Source organism: Argiope bruennichi, chromosome 3, assembly GCF_947563725.1.
Source record: "Argiope bruennichi chromosome 3, qqArgBrue1.1, whole genome shotgun sequence".
Classification (NCBI taxonomy): domain Eukaryota; kingdom Metazoa; phylum Arthropoda; class Arachnida; order Araneae; family Araneidae; genus Argiope; species Argiope bruennichi.
Window position 1 is genome coordinate 11,982,688 of NC_079153.1, and position 26,241 is coordinate 12,008,928.

Here is a 26,241-nt window from a genome sequence, read left to right on the forward strand (position 1 = left end):
CGATAAATGGTTACTACCAGATAAAACTTACATGCATTCAGATTTTGACCATACAGCTTTTTATATTGTTCAACTTCTGGTAAGTTAACATCTGCAAATGAAGTGGCTGGTTCTGATGCTTTTTGTTTTGCTTGCTTGGTCGGAGTTGATTTCCTCTTCCTCTTTTGCTTGGAAGATGGGGTATTTTTGGTAGGACTGACAGAGCGAGCATCGACAATGGACTGCAAGCAAAAATACATCTATAAGATACTGCTAACTTGCATTAAATAAAATTTCATTCCAATTAAAATGCAAGTTGAAAAATAACAATTGATAATTCAAATTTTCCCCCTTCTCCTAGCTTCTTTTGACAACATTCAATCAATGGAAGGTTAAATGTGGGGATAGATGTCCTAGTACAAATTTTTAGAGATATTATTTTGCTGCCTACAGTTTTAAAGACAAGAAATAAAACAGGGAAGGGAAAGGAATAGGCAAAATAATTCTAGCAATTGAACTGTATTCAAATTATTAATAATTCACAGTATCATTCGTTTTTTGATTGTTTAGTAGTATACTTAAATAAAAAGTAAGCCATAATTCAGGATCTAATTTTTTTCTCCACTTGAGAGTCGATTTCAAACTTTATTTTTCTATTAATAATAATAAATCCAGAGTCCTTTAGCATTTATCTTAAAATTAGAGAGTAAAAATGAGAAATTAAAGCAAAATAATAATAAATAAAACAGTAAATTACATTTAATTTTGAAATACTTATAACACAAAAAGATTAATTTTGATGATAAAATCAACTTAGTATAAATTGTACTTATCTATGTAACTTAAATAGTAAATGTCACTTAATTTTGTTATATATATTTTTATGGGAAGACAGAGACTTCTTCTAATTTCCAAATTTAATAAAACAAACCTACTAGCTTTGAGCAGAAATTATAAACTCGTAATTCCAAAAACTTTGAACATTTTTGACAAGGTTTTTTGAAAATTTTTTGAAAAAGGACTGATTTAGACTTTCATTAACACAAATGCAACTTTTTAAAATAGTAAATTCATGTTTCGTTATTAGCAATTTTGCTTTTTAACTTCTAATTGTAAAGTATTTCTATTCTAGAAGTACTAGTACTTCTACAATTGGTAATAACCTCAAATTCTTTAAAATGAATCAGAATATTTTATTACTTTATCATATATACCAGGAAAAAAATAAAATGAACGAGGATATTTTTGAAATCTACACTATACAAAATAATTTCAAAAATACTTCAAAAAATATATATTGTACACAAAATAACCATTATTTAGCATTCAAAATTTCTGATGCATTTTAAGGAATTAGGTGAACTAGTCTTATAGTAAGAATACTAATAATTTTATAGCAGAAATACTTTACAACTGAGAGATGAAAGGAAAAATTTCAATTAATGGAACTTGAATTTACAATTTTAATAAGTTACATTCTTGTTTTGAACCATTTTCCACCAATCCTTGTCAAAATTCTCAATACCCTGAGCACGATGCAAATAGTGTTTTAAAATAATTTATCGAAGCAAATTTTGTTATACAAGGTTTCAAGGGAAAATTTAATTGTAGGTAAATAGACAAATTGCAATACCAAAAATTATTATATTGTAATAAAGTCACTTTATTGAGTAATGTAATAAAGTCACTTTATTGAGTAATGTAATAAAGTCACTTTATTACATTATTCAACAAACCATTCCAAAATGATAATATACCAAACATTAATAAAAAATATGGCAAATGGTTTGGGCATTTAAACATGATAATATATTAATATAGTCAAATATTTTAATAAAAGTTCAGAATAATTTTACAATACTATGATATAATGTCAGACTAAATTTTAATAAATTTTAAAAGTGCCAATGTAATTGGCTCATTAATAATATGTAAGAAAATAAGCTTTATAAGGAATTAAGCAATAATTACAGCATGTCCATGGTTACATATCCTGAAAAAATGATATGCAAAACATTTAAACATTTCTTAAATAATCATCATGTCTACAATAAAATGCCATACTATGTTATTTTAAATTAATTTATTACAATAAAAAAGAAATTAAATTGCCTTTATTTGCAATAGTCCTCAGCCATCTTTCTAAAAAAATTAACAACAAAAAAATTAATAAATAAAATCCAAACTTTTTTTTAAAAACAAAATTAAGGTTTATTCTTGATTACAATATCTTTTGATCCTATTTATTGATTAAATAATAGTGAACATTCATATCCTTAATTTTTTTTTCTTCCATCAGTGTCTGACAGGATACAAAAAAAATTTCTAACATTTGAAGCTTCTTAATCTATCTTAAAAAAAAAAAAAAAAAAAAAAAAGGTAGAATGATTTTTTTATTATTTTCACAGTCATTTTTACAAGAAAATTATCTTTACTTGAATAATCATTTATGCTAATTTTATAAATAATTCAATTCAAGTAATCGCAAAAGTAAAGGTGGGAGTACTTCTCGTAATAACATTCATTACAACAAATATAAGAAACTACCTTTTGGTCTCACCTCAACTGTGCATGTGGAAAGAATATAATTACTTTTATCTTAAGTCGAAAATGAAAAGCTTGACACTTTAGGAATTAAAAATAAATAACAAATCCCTACATATCTGTAACACTATAAAATTTTTTTATAAATACTGGACTGAACTGGTATAAATACAAAATGATATGCTAAAATTTTTTAAAGGAATAAAAAACTATAAAAAGAAAATAATTACAATTGCAAGAGGTGTAGAAGCTGCTTGACTGTTAACAGGTGTGTTTGCAGTGGAAGATGTTCCAGATGAGGAATCTAAGTAAAAATGATTTGAATCTGTATCATTCAAAGTAAAAGGATACTTTTAATAAGATTTCTTAGTAAATGCATACAGGCTGCAAATAAAAACATATAATTTATACAATATAACTATTAAACTTTATGGAGAGGAAAAAAAAAAAAACTTTTGAACCTTTGTGGCGAGATTTAGATAAAACTTGGGATTGCAGGGCATGTTAAGATTTCTTCTTCTCCTTTTTTTTTTTTTAAATACACACTCTTATTTTGTTTATTTTTTGTTGAAAATGTCAAAAATAGTAATTGCGAACATATATTGATCGTCAAGACCTACTAGTCAAGCAATAATTGCCCAACTGTGACTCAAAAGGAATTTGTGCCTGAGGAATTTGTGCCAACAACTAGTTCAAGTGTTGCAACAACAAAAATGCGATTGAAATGTTCGAGAGAACTGTTGGTATTTGTTATAATAGTGTTGGTCATCAAGCAAGTGCAGAAACATCTGAAAATATCAAGAAATAACAAACTGCATTTTGATATAACTCAAGGATATCTACCAGACAAGCTGCACAGCAGGTAGGATTCAAATGGGAGAGTTTGTGACAAATTGTTGTTCAAGACCCATACTTTTTTCTGTACAAAATTCAAACTCAAATTAATTTTATTAATCAACATTTGTGATTTGCTAACACTTGTTTATATGATTGACAATCAAGAATTTGATGTGAATGCAGTTTGGTTTAATCACGAAGCCTGCCCTCATTAGGATAGGCATACCACTAAGCAGAATTGCGGGACTAAAAATTCCCATTTTTGAAATAGAGATATCTTTACCCCAAACAAGTAACTGTTTGGTAAGCAATGTCAAGTAACCGAATTATTGGTGCAATATTCATTGAAGCTGTGGTGACAGCTGAATGATACAACAATTTTTTTAAAAAGTGAACTCTATTATCCAAAGTGATCTAGATTTTGAAAAGACACAGTTCATGCAAGATGGAGCATGGCCCTATAGGGTTGACAGAGTATATGAAGACCTGGAAGAGCACTTTGAAAAGCACATTCTGACTCTGGCCAGTGGCTACTGGAATGGCAAACAGCCACCAAATTCTCATTAACCGTTTCGGGATGGTAGGCCTCAATCCTAGACACATGCACAGGATGGAACGTATACACATGGAGTCATCCCACAGGACGGGGATTCTACGTCATCAAGACTAACTTGATATTTTCCAGGGATATTGTTAGGGATGTTAATACATTCCCTAACATTGATATTTTTGCTACCTTTTTAGATTATTAGTTAATTCCTAATATGAGCACATTCTTCCTCTGACAAATAGCATTTTCTTACCATAAAAAACCAAAACAAAGGCTTTCTGTAATAAAAAAAGAAATGCACAAAATGTATTCGAAAGCTACTCAAAATACAACAGAACTGAGAGTAAAACCCAAAAAGACTAGTTATAGTTACACCATAATAACAAAAAAAATTTGGAAGGAGACAAAAAATGCAAATGATTTTATCAAGTGGAAAGTTAAACAACCTAGATCTGTTTATTCACCCACTTCTCTGTTTAGAATGCATATATTCATCTCCTCCCACTAGTCTGATTTCCAGAAATGCACAAGTGGTATGCCTGGCCACGAGAGATGTTTTTCTAGGTGATACATAAATGACATCCCCATCGCAAAAGGACGAAAGAACTAAAAATGTCCTATATTTGCCTGCTTTTTTGGAGAAATATTCCAGCCCTTTTCCAGTTTCCTCTTCATCTTGACACTTGTGATTCATTTTTGTGATGTAATATTAAAGAAAGAGTTTAAGCAAAAGTCCCCCAAACCATCATCGAACTTAAAACTGTCATTCAAAAGCCTTAAGATTTCATAGTTATTCTATCCGAATACAAGTAGTTATTTTTAAAATTTATTCAAATCTACAGATCTAATAGTTACCATATTATATATATATATATATATATATATATATATATATATATATATATATATATATATATATATATATATATATATATATATATATATATATATATATATATATATATATATATATATATATATAATATGTACATGCTAGAAATTAATACCTACGGATTACAATAATATCTTGATTAATCAGAATGGTTTTATTTCATTGAAAAGAAATTAATAATCTAGTTTGAAACATTGTTCATTAGAACTGCAATAGATTAAAATTTAATATTTAAATAGCAAATATCATACTTTCAACATTCGGATAAATTGCTGGTGTAACAACAATATTTTCTACAGGAGTAGTGCTAGAGACGGATGATGTACTAGTCTAAAATAAAGTAGAAAATAGTACTTTAGCATTTTTAACAACTATTACATCTGAAAATTTAGATATTAATACATATATTTTTCTCTAATAGAATTCAAATATTTCTTAAAGACAAAACATACCACCTCTGTCTGATTAGTTGGTTTGGCAATCCCTGGTGGCAACACATCCTCATCTGGAATAAAAATAAATATTTCTTTAAAAAACATACAGCTGATTAGGACATAGATTGTTATAAAATTATTTCTAAAAATATATAAGCAAGACTATGAATAGTTTACCTTCTTAAAAGATATCTTTCACATTGAAATTTGCACATTTTAGAATATTAAACAAAAAAAAAAAATCATTTGTTGTATTAGTATCAGAAAACAGACAATGAATGTAATAAGATTGAAGATTAATATATTTATGAACTGATAAACAGAGTTTCATTCTTTTTTGAAATAAAATTAGAACATCAAATAAAAGTTAATCAATAAATCAGAAAACTTACCAACTTTTAATTTAGTATATTCAGCAAGAACTTGAGTCAAATGAGTTGCCAATTCATGCTTTGTAGAATTTCTCAAATCTACAGATCTAGTAGTTAAAACACTAGAAATTTTTCTTAAACTATGAAAAGTTAAGCTAAAAAAAAAAAAAAAATCTTTATTTATTTGAACATAATACAAGATAAAATGCAAATAACTTTCAACACTGTAGTTTTTTTTTTCATAAAGATTTTAATAAAGATTTATGATTAGATAAAACTAATACCAAAGATTCACAAGGAAAACCATAAGTTATGATTTTTATTAGTTTGATAAAAATATCTAGGAAATGAAAAACACTTGAGAATATATATATAACTTACTATTCTAAATACATTTTCCGTTGTTGGAATTCTTGTGAATCAACATCAAAATTAAACCCTTTGAAGGCAAAAATATTTTGACGAATAACCTTAGCCTAAAACAGAAACATTCATATTTTAAATAAATTCTTTATTTCACAGTTAGTTATAAAATCCATTTTAAATATCTATTGATAAAGAATGATCATTTTAAGTATAGTATCTATTAATAAGTGAAATTCCAGAATTTCATAAAGAATTTAAGATTTACTTGCCAATATTCTTTAATTCAGGCAACAGTTAACTTTAAGCAGCAGTTTTCTTTAATTTAATTAATATATTTTTAAACAATAAAAGATTACAAAATCAATATCCAAGGCATGTTTTATCAGGTAACAGAATAAGATAAAAGTATAAAACTAAACAAAGATTTAATGGTCTGCAGAAGCATATAAAGAAAAGTTTATTTTTCAAAGCAAAATGATTCTTCAAATTTTGAATTAACATTGTACAGGTTATACAATGTTACACTATACATTATACAGATATATTTGAAGTGAAGTCAGCTTAATTTATAACATTAAATTAAACAGCCACAAAATCTAAAACTATTTTTAAGATTTACTTACATCACATTCTGTCATAAATAGCAATTTATGGACATCAGTAAGATATTCACAAGGAAAACATGCTACTCTCTGGAAAACTATACAATATAAAAAATAAAGTTATAAAATTTTATATCAAAAAATAAATAAAGTGTTATCACTATAAAATGTACAAACAAATTCATTAACTATTTTAAAGTCTTAGTTAAAAATGCCTCAAGCACTCCTGGATGTTTCTTAATATATAATGGATTGACAATAGCATTTGGATCACCAAAATACAGGCAAATTGACTAAATATTTTTAAAAAACAAGTTATAAATATAATATTTTAAATCAATTTCAAGAATATATCTATCAAATCCTAAATAATTTAATTATTATTCTACTAATTTAAATATAAAACCGGAAGAAAATAAAACTTAAATAATTTTCTTAATGTAACATTTAAAAATCCTTACCTCTTTTTAAATCACTTAGTTTCCCAGATTGATTGGGAAGGTTTAAACCTGAAAAACAGAAGAAAATTGATGAAAATCTTTTCATTTGATAAACACTATAAAATGTATACATATGAATCAACAACAACAAAATCAATATATATATATATATATATATATATATATATATATATATATATATATATATATATATATATATATACAGGGTGTTGCCGAATTCGACCGACAAATTCATAGGAGTGATAGTAGGCATCAAGAGGATAAAGAATCACCATACAACATGGAGTCCCAAACGACGTTTAGGCGGTGAAAATCGTAAAAATATTAGGAGTCGGCAAACTTTTGGAAACTGTAAAAAATTAATAAAAACATACCAAAAGGTGTTTCAACTATGAATTTTTTTAAGTGAAAGCACATTCTTGAAGGCTATTTTTCATGCCGATTTGATGAACCATGGGGTCGTAAATTATTGAAAACGAAAAAAGTAGTTTAGAACACTTATCTGCAAAAATATTAAAACTTTATGAAAAATAAAAGAGCTTGAAAATATAAGGAATTTTATACTCTTTAATTTGATATAAGTCTGTAGTGTGAAAACTGAGGAGGTTTTTAGATATTCAAGAAAAACTAAAATGTTTGCCGGGAAACATCACTGCAACATCGGCATCAATGTTTACAGAAGGTGTTGCAAAATTCTATTGAAAAATTCTGAGGAATAATAGTAGGCATCAAGGCGATAAGAATTTTCAAAGAAATATAAATTCGCAAACGACGGTGAAAATTTATTTGCTGGAATACAGATACAGCATACATTTGCAGCACAGACATTTTAACATAAGAAAGGAGACGATGAGAAACGTTTATAAATATTGCTCAATGTTGCGGCCGCAAAGGTTATTACACAATCGACACCGACGTTTAAAGGACCACCGGAAGAGCGAAAACATACCAGGTGTGCTTGCGATTTCTGCAGCAGCGATGACGATCCGTGCTACGAGATCTTTCAATGTATCCAAAGGTGTTTGATAAACAAGATATTTTATATGGCCCCAGAAGAAGAAATCCAAGGGATTAAGGTCCGGGGAACTTGGAGGCCAATCAACAGGTCCGCCACGTCCAGGATATGTATCATCTAGTTAGTTACGCACATAATTCAAAAAATGCACTGGTGCACTACCATGCATTAACCACATGTTCTGATGTGCAATGGCCGGTATTTCCTGCAGTAAATCCGGAAGGACGTGCTGGAAAAAAACAAGGTTTTTTGCACCACTGAGGCTTTCGGGGCCTGCACTTGGCCTCGTTATTTTGAAGGATCCTATCTCCCGCAACCGTCTATCAATATTTGCAAAGGTGCTGTGGTGTGGACAACGCCTACTTGGATATTGCTATTGGTATATTCTTTGTGCTAGCTGTCCATTACCATTCGCTCGATAGTAAATTAAATGCATATCCGCATATTCGTCATTCATGAAATCTAACATGTTGTTTGCGAATGAAACTTATCGTCTATCAATTCTGCACTGCTCTTTGCTGCTTTTATATTCCTCGAAACATCAATTGTGCAATGCTCGTAGCTTTTATATTCCTCGAACTCATGGAAAACTCAGATACGAGAAAACTTCTTCTTCTCTACTACCTTGTTCCAAATCCTTGCATTCTTAGGGCCATTCTCTTCGCCAGGCTAATTGTCTCTACGATGTCTGTTTTTGCGATTTTCACAGAAAATAAGTCTCCTGCGACCCAATGTTTTATAATTTTTAATCTCTTTAATGCCTACTACCACTTCTCTAAATTTACCTTTCGAATTTGGCAACACCCTCTGTAAACATCGGTACCGATGTTGCAGCGATGTTTCCTGGCAAACATTTTAGTTTTTCTTGAATATCTTAAAACCTCCTCAATTTTCACACTACAGACTTATATCAAATTAAGGAGTATAAAATTCCTGATATTTCCAAGCTTTTATTTTTCTTAAAGTTTTAATATTTTTGCAGATAAGTATTCTAAACTACTTTTTTCGTTTTCAATAATTTACGACCCCATGGTTCCTCAAATCGGCATGAAAAATAGCCTTCAAGAATGTGCTTTCACTTTAAAAAAATTCATAGTTGAAACAGCTTTTGGTATTTATTTTTTTTTAATTAATTTTTTTACAGTTTCTAAAAGTTCGCTTACTCCTTATATTTTTTTTTTTTTGATTTTCACACCTAAACGTCGTTTGGGACCCCATGTTGTATGGTGATTCTTTATCCTCTTGATGCCTCCTATCACCCTTCTGAATGTGTCGGTCGAATTCGGCAACACCCTGTATATATATATATAAATAAATCAGCCATTCATGATTGAGGGATTGAAATATCTGACAAATATTCTAGATTTTATATAATTTGCTTTGGATTTTCACAAAAAGGCAAGAATTTAGTCAAATTTAACAAAATGAATGCCCTGCTTTGCAGCTTTATGATGGCAACTTTAGATGCTTCATACTTTTGAATTATGGTAATGTATCTGGAATAAACGTTATCTGCATATACAAACAGTATAAGAGGAAGCTTGAGAACAACACCCATGCACTATTTACATTAGAATAACAATATTCCTCTTGTTTTGGAAAAAGCTAAGGGAACTAAGCAATTATTCAATATTGCTGAAGATAATATATTAAATGAATATTTATATTTACAAACATAAATGAAAACAAGACAAATTCAGATGTTAAGAGAAAATAAAATATTGTTCTTTTACCTCATGCTTTCCAATTTAAAGTTATGCAAAATTAGAGTCAGACGAAATAACACTATTGCTACCATAATATAATAATATGTATGTATAAAAAGCATTGTTTTTTCCCAACAATTCATATATTTGTACATCAGTTCCTGAAATATCTGCAGACTGTTCATGAATCATTAGTTTCATCTTTTTCTTCTTTTATAATTTACAGAATTGTTTTGTGTTTGTTGGATTTTTTTTCCCCTGTAACTTTTATCTGCTTTTGTGTAAATATGTGTGTCATATGTGCCAATTTTGATTACTGTGGCAAATCTCTTGAGATCAGAACATTTAAGACACCTCCATAAAAGTTTAGGGCATTATACATACAGAATTTCAACAGCATACTCTTGTTAATACTAAACCCACTTTTCACAGTCATAATAATCCCCAATACACGAATTATTTTTATTATTACTTCACCCAAATAATAATAAAGAAAAGAAAAAATTGCGAACTTCAAATCTTTTTAGAAATAAACTAAACAAATTCCTTCATTAAGTGAATCAAGCTATTCTTTGTATTTGCTTTAATTCTTTCAGGAAAAATTCAAACTGGATCTTTGTATTTTCTGCAAATGCAGTGGAAATTTGTGTTTTGGGATAAAGAAACAAATCAACATCCACTTTTCATATAATACTGCATTGTTTTTCAATAAATGTGGATTTAAAAAAGAAACAGCTTTTAAAATAGCAAGCACTCAAATATTTTTTGTAGTATTCTTCACAAATATAAAACACTCTGATGATAATGTCTTTGCTCATCTTCAGTTGCCTCAATAGTATTCAATTAGCTGCAGTCATTAATCCAATAATGGTACTTATCTCAGTCTTGAAATTGGATAGTTTTATGCATAAGAAAAGAGTAGAAAAAGAATAAGATTCCACAAATGATGTTGTTTAGTTTTCAGACCTATTTATGTTGTATTCTTGCAATGTTTAAAAAGACAGATTTTTTTTTAAATGTTAAAAACTAAGAAATTTAAAATGCCCTGTAATTTTTCGGTTTTTAAGGAAAATTTCAAAATTCCCAACATTTTCTTTTTTTATAGATGATATTTAAATTCACTGTGTTTTCTCGATTTTCTTGCTGTCATGTCAACCTTGTAAAGGCATATATTTTTTAAGAATTTTGATCTAATTATTATGACAGTAGTTAAAAAAAGTAACAATTCAGTAGTTCTTGACACTCTGAAGTAGGAAAATACTCAAATATAGACCATTTTTTAAAAAAAAGTTGGTTTCTGTATATTACATCAAAAAAAATAATGCACAACCGAAATTGAAAAGTAATTTTAAACAGCATGGTTAAAAAAATTGACGAGTCTCTCCTTAAAATTGAACTCAGTATACAACAATTAAGTAAAATATAGCTATAAAATATCAATTACAGAAATGTATTAAGATTCCAACATAAAAGCTATAAAATCTGTAAATACAAAATACAAATTTTATTTGAAAATGTATGCATTTTTAATTTAAAAATATTAAAATTATTTAATGAAATATATTAAAATATCAGTTATTGGAACAAAAAAATTTAACTGAACTAAATATTAAAAAATAAAAATACCTGCAGGTGGAGTTATTCCCGGCTGAAAAAAAATGAACCAAAAATATAAATAACTAGTACAGCATCAATAATACAATACAAAATCACAAATTATATTTTGAAATAAATATATAATATTTAATAAAAATAAGACTAAAATAAAAGTTAACAAAAATTTATAACAAGTAAAAGAATTAAGAAAATAAAGATTCGTTTTTTAATTACTTAAAATATTAGATATAATCATTCTAAACTCAACATCCAAAATATATTTGTGCAAAATAATAAACCCAACCAATAGACAAGCAGATGCTATTACTATTATTGATTACTATTATTACTATTATTGATAATAGTTTATAACACACACATACATACACTAAAAAGATTAACAACTCTGATGAACTACATTTTATCAAAATATATATATATATATTTTAATGATATAATATATTTATTATTTTAATATACTTGGAAAATAATGAGAGAATATTTTGGTTAGCAGTCCTTCAAAATGGCAAAGAAAATTAGGGAGACTTTGCTCCATACACAAATACTTTACATATTTATTTCATTCATTATGTTTGAATCATCTTGTGAACAATACTTTAACATTTTCATTTGCCTTAATTTCTCATTTTTGACAGTTTGAATTTTTAATTGATATTGCTTATTTATTTTATATTATCCAATTCCCCCCCCCCCCACATAAAAAAGGCATTATTTCAATTTTTTAATTTGAAAGAAAATTGTGTTCAAATAATAAAAATCCAATCTGATTTTGGATCCATGTAAGCATTATATATGTAGAAATATGTTTTTAATAGTAACAAAATTTCAAAACATTGTTAGTTTGCTAATTACAGTTATTGATACACTTACTGATATACAGGGGTGTTTGTGGGACCCCAAAAAATCCCCGGAAACTTTTACGGACTTACTACCGACATTTTGGAGTTTCGAGAAGGGGGGGGGGGGAGAAATGAAAAATTACGATTATGAAGTATTGAATGACCTAATTATAAAAGTTCAATGAATTACCTTTTTTGCAAAATTAAGACCTTTGAACCCAGGTCACGTGATCGCACATCTGGTCGAACGAAGTCTCTCCCTTTTTTTTCTGCCGCGCCTACTTGCCGAAAAGAATCCAGAAGAGAATGTCCGAGAACCGGGGGAATGAGTCATAACTCGCAATAAGGAAAGAACAAAAAAGAAGTTTTTCCCCCCTTTTCACGCATTATCACTGCCTTTGGAGAAAGAAAGGAAAAGTTTTCACCCCACACACTGACCTTGCGTTTTCTGCTTTCAAAGCAAACAAAATTACCCAGATCAAAATAAATAATTCATTATTATTCCTACTTCCTTTTGAACGACGATCCCCGGAATTTCCGGGTATCCAAGTTCAAAATCCCCGGAATTCCGGGGTTTCTCCGGAGCACAAACACCCCTGGATATAGTTGAGATTCTGCAGAGAGAGGAAATAAGAAACCTCCTACAAGATCTTAAAAAAGCTCTTTAACTTTGGAATTTTATATAAATATTTTGAAAACTATTTTCAAATCGATGACAAACATAAGGAATAAAATAATTTTTAAAAAAAATATTGAATTTCAAAGGTTTATATGAAAAAATAAATGACAAGCTATGCAATTTTGAAAGATCGCATTTTGCACCAGTTGTTACTAAATATGAAAGAAAGAACTATATAATGTATTTTAAGACCCCTTCTTTAATTCTATCCAGTTTTTGATTCAAGATTTTATACTTACAGTAGGAAGTTTGGCTCCAGCTGATGCTATTGGCTTTGTAATTGGTTTAGGAGTAGGTGGCGGACGAACACCTAATAATTCAGAAAAATTAATTAAAAGTACATACTGCTTAAGACATAAAATAATTCCACCGCACAATAAAGAAAGAGATATAAAATGCAAAGCATCAGTTTTTCAGGAATACTGAAACTAATCATCAATATACTTCTGTATATCCAAAAAAAAATATCAAATGGTTCAATTATGCAGTAATAAATTTGATTGGGTCAAAATGATCTCTTATGTCACCACAATGTTTTAACTCGTAGGCAAATGGTGGGAAATATTGTTAAAATAAATTTTCTTTGTTCTCTTGAATACTTTTCTGAATGGAAGCATAGAGATCAGTGAATATTCCAATATGGACACAATATATTTAAGTATTTGCTTTTGCTCAATATCTACCACAGAGATATTAAAAATTAGCAAAATGTGCAAATGAAATGTAATGTGTTTCTATTCTGCAATTCAGACAGCCTTTTTTCCTGCATGTATCATTCATCATGCAATTATTAAATATTTAACAACATATTAAACTTGATTATGAAAATATAAATCAAAAAAATATATATAAGGATTTGTGCACATCACATTTTTTGAGAATTTTATGTCTATAAAACATTGCAATTGTTCAAAAGTTTAATGGCTTCAAACTGGAATAGTATTATTAATCACTGTATGACTACATCTCAAAATTCTTCCAATTACTATATTTACTTGTGTCATGGTCTGGTAAATTGAAGAGGAACTGAAAAATTTCTGTGATCATTGTAGGCTTTGAAAACACTTTAACTTCAGTTGTATTATGAATTAAAGTATTGTATATTCTTCGTACAGAGTTATATAACATTCTGGAAAAAAAAAGAAGAAGAAAAAATTAGAAAATTTATCCAACATAAAAGAAAAAAAAAAACTAATAGAAATTAGGAAATAGCAGCAAATTTTAAAACATAAGACACACCTGTCTAGAAGTTGTTTACGTTTTATGTATTCAGGAGATTTCATTTCAAAAGTAAATCCAGTAAAATTCAGTATGTCATCTCTGAGTGTAGCAGGCTGAAATTGAGCAAATTACATTAACAAATGAAAGAAGTATCTTTTTTTAATATGATTGCATATTTAAACTATTGAGAAATATGCAATATTCATATAAAGCTATTCAATTGAAGCTATAATAAATTTTGATGCTATTGAAATCAAGTCACATTCCTTAATTTTTATGCTTCGATTATACAAATACGTACTATGTTAAGATCAGATGCAAAACAAACAAATAACTCAGTAAACATCAATATTGAAAAAGTATTCAAACTCTAGTGAAAATTGCGCAATATATACATAAATATAAAATATATCTTAAAATGTAACATACATCATGCTTCTTTAAGTATAGGAGTTCAAATATATCCACTAGATACTCATGAGGATGAGTATTCACAATTTTACCAACTAAAACAAAAAAGAATCATTAGTTTCAATGCATATATTAAAAACAAAATTGAATTAAAGGAAACAAGACCATATAAAAATCTAGATATATAATATAATTGGCATGTTGTATTTAATCTAGTTGCATTGCTGCTAGTGAAATCTGAAAAGAAAAATTCCCTGTACATATATGCAATAAAAGAGGAAATGTGGGTTTAGTTTAGTTTAGTTATCTTGTCCCTTTTTTAAAGCAAAACTAGGGCTATTTTGGGACTGACCTAGTAATTTTGAACCGCAGTCAGACGACGAGGACAACACCTGAGCTGGTATCCCCTCTCCAAACTTCCACACCACACCAGAGTGAGGATGTTTGGCCCCGACGGATTTAGCGTGCACCAGACCCACTTATACGATGGAATCAGGTCTCAAATTTGAAATTCTCCGGTTCCGAAGCAGAGTTCGTACCACCAGGCAACCGTGGCCCGAGGAAATGTGGGAACAACAATCATGCGCTAGTTATAATGGAACAACAATACTCCATAGTTGTAATGAGTGAAAAAAGTTAGGTTAATCAATAAATGTGGATTTAAACAAATGCAGTTTTTAAAATAATAAAATTTTTCGGCATGTGTTCATATATTTTTTATATTATTCTTCATAAATATAAAACAATAACTTCACAAATAATTTTTTTTCAATAGCTCTCCTAGCAAAACAGGTAACATGTAGTCATTAATCCAATATCGTTTTCTCATTAGATTTTCAGGATACCATGCTCTATCAAAAATAAGTGTCTAATGTTTTTGCTTTTCCGATCAGGCTTCCTTTGACAATGTTTTTCTTTAACTGTTAAACAAAAAAATGAAAAGATTTTATATAAGAAAGACAGATGTCTGAATTTTTTATTGACTGATTCTATAATTAGCTTCTCTTAATTAGAAATATAAGAGAAGCTAATTTTAGAATCAATTTTTCCTCACAAGCATTTATAATATCATCACTCTTGGAAAACCAGGATTTTTTTTTTTTAAGTGATATCCATGTTTTTCTTATGCATTTTTGATGTATTTTCACAAATACTGATATTTTGTACCCAATAAAAAGAACAAAATGTCACTGAACATTCCAAAAAACTAATAACTTCCAGAAAATCGACATGGCTAGCTGGACTACCTTTATTCAATTCAATATTCTAAACATTTATATTACAATAGCATCTGCTTTCTATTCATCAGTTCATACTGAAATGCTCAGTAAATTATGTGTAGACCAAAGTACCAAAATCTAAAATTTTACAGTCATTTTTGCCTGGAATTTCTTCGTTGACATATTTTAAAAATTTTAAATTTACATTGGGTCCAGCCATACTAATTTATAAAAGAAACTATAAATCCAAACTGAGGTAACTCCTTTAAAACAATTCTCAATTTTTGAGCAATGGTATGCCTTAAAAATATTCTATCTTCTGGAGACTATTGGCCGATTCACACCAGTATCTGAAAATACGATCCATTTTTAATTTTGTGAAATGGGGTTCAAAGTTACTTCAAAGCATATTACATAAAAAAAAAAAAAAAACATTTTAAACAGACTGTTCAAAAAACAGAGCTGATCCGTAAGAAATAATGTACAACATTTTTGTATGTAAATTTTTTTTACTATTTCACTATCAGTGAACACACGTGAAAGTATTTCCATCATTCAATGCATTAAAGCATGAATATCCCGCAACAAGTTTCAATGTCCACAAAAATATAAAATAATAGTTCTTGAACCAACAAATTCAAAATTGGCTTATTTTCAAAAATTTGACATTTTCAGACTTGGTATATCATCTTCTCCTGTATTCCTTTTAGATACAGAGTACAATATCTGTGCCTGTTTTCCCATATTATTTAAGCTAATTATTTTCTTACAAAACAAGCAGAACACAGTAAATAGAGTTTGCAGAACTTCTCTAATCCATACAATAGTCATGATTCATATCAATCTGTATTAAATACAAATTTTGAACAATTCATTATTTTAAAAAATTCTCTAGTCTTTACTGAATAAGCTGACAATTTCTTAAATAATAAACATACCATTTAATAAACTCACGTGCGATTAAACACCCCCTCGATGCTTCTGCAGATTGATTGTTGTTATACGTGCCAAAGAAATTTATTCTATTTTCTCACACAGTTATAGAAGTTTCGCGCATCTTTATTAGCTGCAATCCGGGAATCTCATGGAAAGAAAACAACTGTTGCTGAAATTGAAATTAGACTGATCTATACAGAGAAAAAGAAAAAGAGGGGGGGGGGGACGAGTAGAAAAGAGGCAAGTTATCACGACTACACAGTTTCATTTTCGATGCTATGGCTACGATCTTTTATTCATGCAATGTTATGAGATTAGCATCTTTTAGATGGGGGGGGGGGAAGAAAAAAGGCGGGGGAGAATTATACCCCCCCCCCTTCATAAGGCACTTTAATTTTTACTAACTTCAAAAATACAGCTAAATCTGGGGGGGGGGGGGGGGAAGGAGGAGTTTGAAGTTCTTGTTTATACCGAGCAATTCTAAATTTTTAATAAAATTTTCAAATTAAATTATTTGTAAGAGAAATACACATAAATATGTTGCTTATTTCATTAAAAATTAGTCTCATGCAATTTTCACCTCAAACATTTTCCAAAAATTTTTTAAAGCATTTCTAAAATAGTTACAGTATAGTATATAAATAAATCTGCAGATATGTGATAACAAAAAAGCAGCATTGTTCGTTAATGGAATCAAAACCTATACAAGTAACAATTATTTTTGAATTGCAGGATAAAATAGGAAAAAAAATATTTAGTATTAATCTTGATTTATTAATATCATTATACATACTCCAATTCATAATGACCCTTAGTTAACCATATTTAGTTCATAGTGTAATAGGAAGATAGATACAATAGAAATAGTACAAAATAGAAACATAAATTTATCTTTCTTAATATAAAGACAGGCAACAAATACAGAAATGAATAATAATTGAAAATTCACAATTTTTAACTTTATTTCATATTTTAAAAATTTGCGATTGAATCGTAATACACAATTCATTAATTTTATGGAATTTGCATAAATTGCAAATATTTCTAGACATTTTATGGGTAGAAAATAACAAAAAATGTTATGCTCATTAAAAAGAGAAAATGTTAAAGACAGGAATGTAAATCTTGGCAACAGAAATTTCCTAATTAAAAAAAAATATATATATATTTTTTGGTTTTGAGAACAAGCTAGAGCAGTTTCCCCACAAAATCTATTATATATCAACGTACAATTAATAAATATCATCTAAAATCAGTTAAGAAAGTAGCAGAACTCCATTTCACGGTTTTTGAGAATTGTGCATTTCATCACCAGCATTGCATTCAGTTTAATGTTATGATGTAACATTTGTAAAAAAAAAAAAGAGCAAATTTTGATTTAATTTATAAAAGGGATTCAATAAATATAGACAATAGCAAAGATAAATATGAAGGTCTGAGGAAAAGCTTGATTTAGATAAAAATGTGAGCAGATTCTCCTCCACATTGCTAAAAGAATGAATGGGCAGAAAAACATTCATTTATTCAAAACAAATATGATGGATGACATAGACAATGGAGCATTTTCTGAATTAAGACAAGGAATAATTTAGAGAATTTCAAAAATGAAGATCTTAAGTTCCAACAGCAATAAAAAGGGGGAGGGGGAGAGCAAATTTTTCACAAAAAAGAAATTTGATTCATAGGTTGAATACATTTTTCCTATCCTCATTTTTAGAAATAGTTTTTATTACTTAAACTATACATTTTTGAAATACATGTCATATTAAAATGGTATATTTTTAGGATTCTATGCAGACATGAAAATGTTAGGTTAGAAAATATTTAACATAAATTATTTCATAGCCCCAAAATGTAAAACAGAAATATTAATCTGAAATTATATATATTATTACATTACATACTTGTTTCAAAATCTCTCAAACACCTTGTTTTACCACTCGTATTATTGTTAGACTGAGAAACAGTAGAAGTAGTAGCAGTTGTAGTTGTAGGGGTGACTTGAGTTATTGATGACACAACTGTTGTTTGAACAATTGTAGAAGTGCTAGGTTTTGAAGTAGTTGAAGTTGCAGATTTCTTAGGAGACTTTGATTTTGATTTGCCTTCTCCATCTATTAATTTAAAGTTAAAAAAAAACAGTGAAGATATAAAATGTTTCCTTTGTTGCCAGTTTATGACATATGTAAAAAGTTACTAAAAAACTAAGGTTTTTTTTTTAACCAAGTAAAAAAAAAAACTAAATTACTTCAAAAAAGTAAAAGAACAGGAGAAAAAAAACTTACCACTATCTTCGCCAGATGATAACTAAAAAAAAATATATAAAAATACAATAAATAAATAAATAAATAAAACAATATTTAAAATCCTGAGTATCACAAATTTTAAACTATTAAGAATCTAAGCAAAAAATTTAGGGGGAAAAAAACCCCACACAAATATACTATAATATACATATATAAACTATACATATAATGAACACTCAAATCTAATCTTTTTTTAAACTTTTTTTGCATTGTTTATTTGATTGTAGGCAATAATGATTTATGATTGTTCCACAGATTTCAATTCAGACCTAACAGCATAGTCGTTCTATTAAATCGAACCAGACCGCTATAATCTAAACAAAGAAAAATGAAACTCATCTTGCTCACTGACTGCAATCTTATAACGTTGAAGCATAAACACATGCAGTATAAATTTATCTTCCTTGTTTGCACTTTACAAACACAAGCAAATCAAAATGAACAGGTGCACTCAAATATTCTAGCAGAACATATAGTCCTTGCTATAATTTTAGTAATTCACTTTCTTTTTATTACAGCTTTTTCAGCCCACTATCTAACTATAGAAGTTTTATTTAGAAAAGGGGAAGGGGAAAAAAACAAAACAAAACAAAAAACTGAATTTTATTTATTATGGCAATATTTCAGAAGAACTTTCAAATTTCATTCTGTTTTGAATTTAAGGAATGCAGCATAGCATTAGGGAGTATGGCATCAGAAATCAAAAGTCACAGCTATGCATACCTAAACTTACAGAAATACTAAGCTTTAAACACTATATTGTTATTATAAATGCAAAATGGTTACATTTTCATACATAAAAGATATATATTTAATTTACATAAAAAATTAATCAATTTTTAGTTTAAGAATCCAAATTACACATAGGGTAAGCTAATTTGCCTTTATAAGTATAATTGCTTCTTATTATTTGTTTTATATAATCATCTACACTTGTGCTCAATGTGTGCGTTAGAGCTCTAAAGGCCAGATCGTTTGACCTACAGCTACCAAATTTGGTTCATGTATACCTTGGAGGTCGGGAATGTGCACCTCAGAGCTCTTTTTTTTTAAATTTTAAATTAGAATTTTAATTATTAATTCGAAATTAACTTCCCCATCAAGAAATCATTTCTTTCAAGGCTTTAGTTTTCCCCTCCCCAGGCTAACGAGGTTAGGCTTAACATGTTTTCAGCTGATTATTTCAAATGATTCTGTTTACTTTCTTAATGTTTGATGCATTTAAAATTAGACATTGTTAATTAATCGATCTTTCAGATTTATTCTGAAATTCTTTTGAATTAAAATAAAACAGAATAAAGAAAATTAAAAATTTCTAGTCTGCATAGCGTTACCCCAAATGGCGTAGAAAATTCACGCACTTGAGTTACCATAACTATCGTTGAAAATTCATGCAGTTTGTTCCGATTGTTGGCAACTGTATTTTCAACGAATACGGACTTTATTTTGATTAACTGGTTAGCTGTTTTGTTTTATTTCAGGTAGATACTGTAATTAAATTGTATTTTAGGTTAGTTGTGTGCTTTTGTAATTAAAATGTATTTATGTTAATTATATATTTTTCGTATATGCTTATAGTTTTAAGTGCATCGTTTTTTTTAAGATGTTATTTTCCCCCCATGCTAACGAGGTAATGCTTGACATGTTTTTGACCGATTATTTCAAGCGATTCTGTTTATTTTCTTAGTGTTTGATGCATTTAAAATTAAACATTTTTAATTAATTGATCTGTTCATGATGAATCTGAGAAAATATATAATTGACAAATTCTTGAGATATTACATACAGTAAGATATTCTTTAGTGCACATAAAGTTTAAATGCTCAGCAACTCTGTTTTCAGTACTCATATTTTTTAAAAAAAGCTTAGTGTCAGTAAAAAAATGTTCTTATATTAATTTCAGTTTAATCATTTCCACTTTAATTTAACGCATAAATTCTATGGGAGTAACAGAAAATTAGAGATATGTATATTACATTATGGCTGAAGGCCTTTATAATATTATGAGTGAATTATCTGACGATCAAAATTTGAAGCTTTCAAATATTTTGATGAAGAAGCTTTTAAAATAGGAGTTACATAAAAGCCAAAGACAGCTAGTATATTTTATAAATAAGTAATATAAAAGAAAAATTTTTAAAGTCAATTCCTACTTAGGTCAACAAAGGAAAATTTTATTTTAGTTACTTTTTATAAATTATTCCCTTTTAATATATTTATATAATTGTTTTCCAGCGATCTACATGCTTTGCCACTGATGGTATTTATTCCTAAATTTATATTCTGCTAAATATCTTATATAAGAGAAATTTTTTGAACTGAATAATCTATATCAGAAGTCCATAAAAAGATCATATCCACTGATATGTCCTTCATTGATGTAAGTTTTTTTAAAAAAATTATTATTATTAGTTTTAAAATAATGTTAACAACAAAAATGATTTATTAGTCAATATGTTACTATCGTGCTGCCATCTATTGGTCTATTTTTTTCTCCTATATAAAACATTAATTAATTATTTAAATTTAATTAATGAATTAATATTTGAAAAAAATGTATTAACATCAAGTTTCATCCACTACAAGTTTAAAAAAATGTATCTGAACTTGAGTGGATGAATAAAAAGTATTTTATTAATGACTGAAAATTTGAACATGATATATAAATATATACAGGGAGAGTATGGACCAATAGTAGGAATTGAATTATATATTACTGCCCAAAAAGGTAAAATAAACTATTATGTTCTTCCAATATATATTATATATATATTACGGGCATTCGGTGAAAAAAGCTAGATGATGCTTTCCCCTTCTTTTAAAGGCGATTGTTGGAAATAACCTTTCTGATATCGACCACCCGTAGTGGTAATTGGTGATCTGTCCTCTCCGTCGTAACCAGGTTGCTTTTTTGCAGTTTTACCTCATCTGAACCCTAGAAAAAGCTTTTAATCGCAGTTTTTTCTTTTTCTTTTGAAACATTAGTTTACTAATTTTGTAGAAGTAAGTATTGAATTAAATGTTATGACATTAAATTAATTGCAATTAAGGATAACTGCTGCATATTTATTTAGCAGATTAAACAAAATATCGACAATTTTTCAATCATATTTGTAATTAAATAAATTTCATATGTATTAAATTTAATTCTTATAAAGCTTGAACATTATTGTTAACTTTATTTTGTTATTCTTCCAACTCATCAATTTTGATAAAATGTAACGATTTATATATCATGCTAATTGTTTATATTTCCTTTTTAAAAATATTCCCATTTCTTTATGCATAACACAGATAACAATCATCTGCTGTTTTGCAGATTTAAATATCTTTGAATGTTTTAGTATTAATATATTGCACACACAGAAATCGAACATAATTTTTATTCCTAACATAGTCCGAACGGATTTTAATATAACTACTAGTAACATCTTCCTATTCTATTGTCGATTCTTACAATTTATAGTGATTTTTTTTTTTGCTGAGAATATCAATTACTCATTGTATTTTTGAAAAATATGCTCAATTTTGTAGACAATCAATAACTGAATTATAACAAATTATTTTTCTTCAGAAAAATTTACTAATATGTAGATAATCACCAGATTTAAGACAATTAATTAAAAAAAAGAAAAAGAAGATTAGATATGGTTTACTTAGAATTAGATACATAAGATTACATTGCAATAATATTATGCTGAAAAGCAGTAAGCAAAAAACTTTAAAATATATTTGGCATTCTCAATGATTAGCATTTGTTATTAGATACAAGTATTTTTACTAGCAGCTGATTTAGATTATCTTTCAGAAATGCTTGAAATTAAATCTAGAATTCCTGACTTTTTTTTATGCGGCTACTTTATTTTATTTCAATACAAATATTCCTGGAATAATTTAGCAGTGTTTAGTAACTTCTCAGTGGATTGAAATGAAGGTATAAAGATTTTAATATTTCTCTACCAATATAGAAAAACTACTAATTATTATTTTTGATAGATTTTAACAACCTCCTTCAATATTTTAAAATTAGAATTATAACTTTTAATGAATAATTAATTATAAATTATTAAATCAATCGTTTTCATAAATTATGAAAAAAAAAAAAAATGGTGAAACTGACAGCTTACTTAAAAATCAAAACCAAAATGTATTTTTAGCAGTAATATATCCAGCTCAAGTATTAAAATTTAAAGCTGAGAAAAATTATAAGTTGTGGGTTTTTTAATACTGTGTTAGACTAATACATTAGTGATTGGGAAATATATATGCCCAAGGCTCTATCAAGGGGAAAGGAATAAGCATGAAGGCAAAACAAAGTGTTTTGTCACTTTTCAATGTAAAATATATAATAACAGAGTGAGGAAAAAAAAAACAAAAAAAAAACCCCTGAGGTTCAATTTAGTTTTTTTGCATCATTTGTGACGAATGGGAGCAAAAAAGTAACGATTTGTGTAGGGTGCCGATTACTTTCATAATACCATTCCATCAGAAATGAAACTTCAAGTAATTCTTCTTGTTCAAATGTTTAGTAAATTCTTGGTTCAAATATTTAGACATATAGATGGGCCCAACTATAAACATATATTATTATAAAGTTACAAAATTATATTAAGATGAAATATTAAGGAATTTATAAAGTTGAAGAATTAAGAAACGGGAGAAAGGTGAAAGTTTTCAATCAAGTACTACTCACAAATGAAATTAGGCAAACTCGTTCCATACCTCTTAGGAATGTTACTTAGAAAAAAAAAAAAATGCCACCAAACCAGGGTTCACAAGACTTACTAGAGCCAACAATGATTATAACAACTGCTGGACGAAACTCCTGATCCTAAAGGATGCAACACAAAAGGGAAGGGATTTTACGAAGCAATTAGGGTTCAGGTGGAAAGTTCAAGTGAGTGAATGAAACTCAAACTCGTTGCTGGTACAGCAGTTGTAACGAGCTGTAATGAAAGGTAAAAAAAATTTGGTACAACAGTTACAGGTACAGCACATAAGCTAAAGGTTAATTTTTCACCATTTAGTAGATTTTATTATTTACCCTGTTTGTGGTATGACACACATTCAAATGGCAATCAACTTCTTCTTATGTCCTGGGCAGCATGCCTGGAGTGATGTTTACCACACAAGTGATTATTCTTTATCTGAAATGATTTGCATCCTGAATTTTTTCAGCATAAACAAGATTTTTGACATTCTAATGGAGTCAGATCTGGGCGTTTTAGAGGCAAAGAAATAGGCCTGCCCTTCTGATCCACTTGTTGCCAAATCGGACATCCAATGCTTCCCATACATGCAAACTTGTGAGGTTGTGCTCCAGCTTGCTGAAAGTAGACAGGACTTTTCCCCGCTCATTATCAACCAACTGAAGGAAAACATACTCTAACGTTTCACAGTGGACATCACCATTTATGGAGTTTTCTACAAAAATGAAGGGATAACTTGGTTATGTCTGCAGCAAACACAAACTCTTAGGCAGCTATGAACCCCAAAATTCTAAAACTGTGCCGGTCCATAGTACCGCTTTACTTGAAAGATGGCCTGATCAGTAAAAATCACACTTTTTAAAAAATCATTATTAGTATTTATCATGTCTAGCATAGTAACAGCAAACTTTAGTTCCTTGTTTTTCCCTACTGATTTGATTCCGTGTATAAGTTGTATCTTGTAGGCAGTTAGGTGAAGCCTTATGAATAGTTGATTTGGGTATGCCCAACTGAGGACTGCATCTAACAATTTGGACTTCGTTAGCATAAAGTACGAATTCTATTGACTTTCTCTTCACACATTCTTGGCCTTTTCTTTTAACACACTTCCTGTTTCTTAAAACACATGTAGCATTACTGTTTTTTTTCTTTAGTTACATTACCACCATACTAGCTACAGTGGTAAAAGATTGAGTTTTTAAAAGCCAGATAACACACTGAACCTTTTGCTGTGTTATTGCCATCACAGTGCACAATGGAATGGGCATCTGCTATGCTACTTCAGGGTCAATGATGCACAACATTATCTAGTGTTGAAAAAAAAAAAAAAACTAAAATTGGTATGAATAAAATACGACGATACTGATTTCTTCAAAAATTAAGCGATCTCGCCAAACTTATATTGTTAACTTGATATAATTTTTTAAAACCACGGAGTTCTTTTATGAACACCCTGTACTATATAAACTCTAAAATGAAAGAAAGAAGAAAGCACTTACCAAATCAATGCACTCAACTTTCTTTTCAACTACTTCACAGGTTATGGAAGCATCAGAATCAGACAAATCACCAAGATCATCGAGTTCAACATCAGATAAACTCAAAGGCATAGACACTGAAAAGAAATTACATGTTCATTTCTTTACTGTTTGGTTTTTGAATCGTTTGTAATCGATATTATGAACAAAACTGAGCAATAAAATAATTTAGGCTGAAAACAAATGTCAAGGAAAAAAGAAACTAGCCAGGAATAAACATTGAAATCTTTAAAAACAAATCCAGCAACAGGAAAAATTAATAAATGTATTTAAGTCATTTTATGTAATTCTAAATTTAACTAGAGCTGCTTCACACAGAAAACATGCTTTCGACTATAAAAATTAATGAAATTATATTATGAGCAATAATTTATAGGGATAAAAGCACTAGATTTCTTTTACTATGCAGATAAAGTTTACAAAAATCTACCTTAATCTTTTGTAAATTATCAATAAAGCAGTGGTCCCAGAATATATCCTTCAAAAATAAACATTTCAAATATTAAATCTAGCAACTTTAGTTCAGAGGACGAGTTCTAAATATTGCTTATTGGAGTCTATAAAATTTGCTTCCAAATAAGTGTACTTGAATTTCTCATATGTCATGGACAATTTATTTACATGTCATGAACATATTAATATGAAAATACTTCAGAAATTCTCAAGAATAAATTAAGAGAATCGTTCACATCTATAAATCATAAAAAATACTTAGATAAGCACATTTAATTTTTCTAGTAGGAATATGTGATACTGTATCGATCGAATACTTTGTATCAGATACGTAAAATTGATAAAGACTAAGAATATCAAATATCTGAAGGCAGTTTTTGGACTCGGCTGATAAACTTCTTGATTTCATTAGTTTGGTTGATACAATTTAATTTTCTGTTCTGCCCTGGTGATACTAAGAGCACGTGTAATGTTTTTTTAATTTATATATTTCATTTCTATTTATAGTAATCCTTTACCTATGTAATGGTGTGCATAACACTGAAGAATCCCCAC

The 26,241-nt window shown here is 28.5% G+C and overlaps 1 protein-coding gene across 6 annotated transcripts in view; it reads right to left on the reverse strand.

The window, feature by feature from the left end:
- LOC129963093 (uncharacterized) overlaps positions 1-26,241 on the reverse strand; it is a 65,938-nt gene that overhangs the window by 9,134 nt on the left and 30,563 nt on the right. For 5 of the 6 annotated variants that reach the window (XM_056077148.1, XM_056077145.1, XM_056077150.1 and 2 more), the window contains 16 exons: positions 25,195-25,310; positions 18,966-18,987; positions 18,585-18,794; positions 14,543-14,619; positions 14,132-14,226; positions 13,888-14,021; positions 13,132-13,202; positions 11,384-11,405; positions 7,037-7,084; positions 6,597-6,673; positions 5,989-6,083; positions 5,629-5,762; positions 5,255-5,307; positions 5,054-5,132; positions 2,754-2,827; positions 32-221 (listed from right to left, as the gene is read on the reverse strand). In XM_056077148.1, coding sequence (XP_055933123.1) covers positions 32-221; positions 2,754-2,827; positions 5,054-5,132; positions 5,255-5,307; positions 5,629-5,762; positions 5,989-6,083; positions 6,597-6,673; positions 7,037-7,084; positions 11,384-11,405; positions 13,132-13,202; positions 13,888-14,021; positions 14,132-14,226; positions 14,543-14,619; positions 18,585-18,794; positions 18,966-18,987; positions 25,195-25,310 — 1,497 coding nt within the window. The remainder of the gene's footprint in view (positions 1-31; positions 222-2,753; positions 2,828-5,053; positions 5,133-5,254; positions 5,308-5,628; positions 5,763-5,988; positions 6,084-6,596; positions 6,674-7,036; positions 7,085-11,383; positions 11,406-13,131; positions 13,203-13,887; positions 14,022-14,131; positions 14,227-14,542; positions 14,620-18,584; positions 18,795-18,965; positions 18,988-25,194; positions 25,311-26,241) is intronic. The other variant, XM_056077147.1, reaches the window with a different exon arrangement.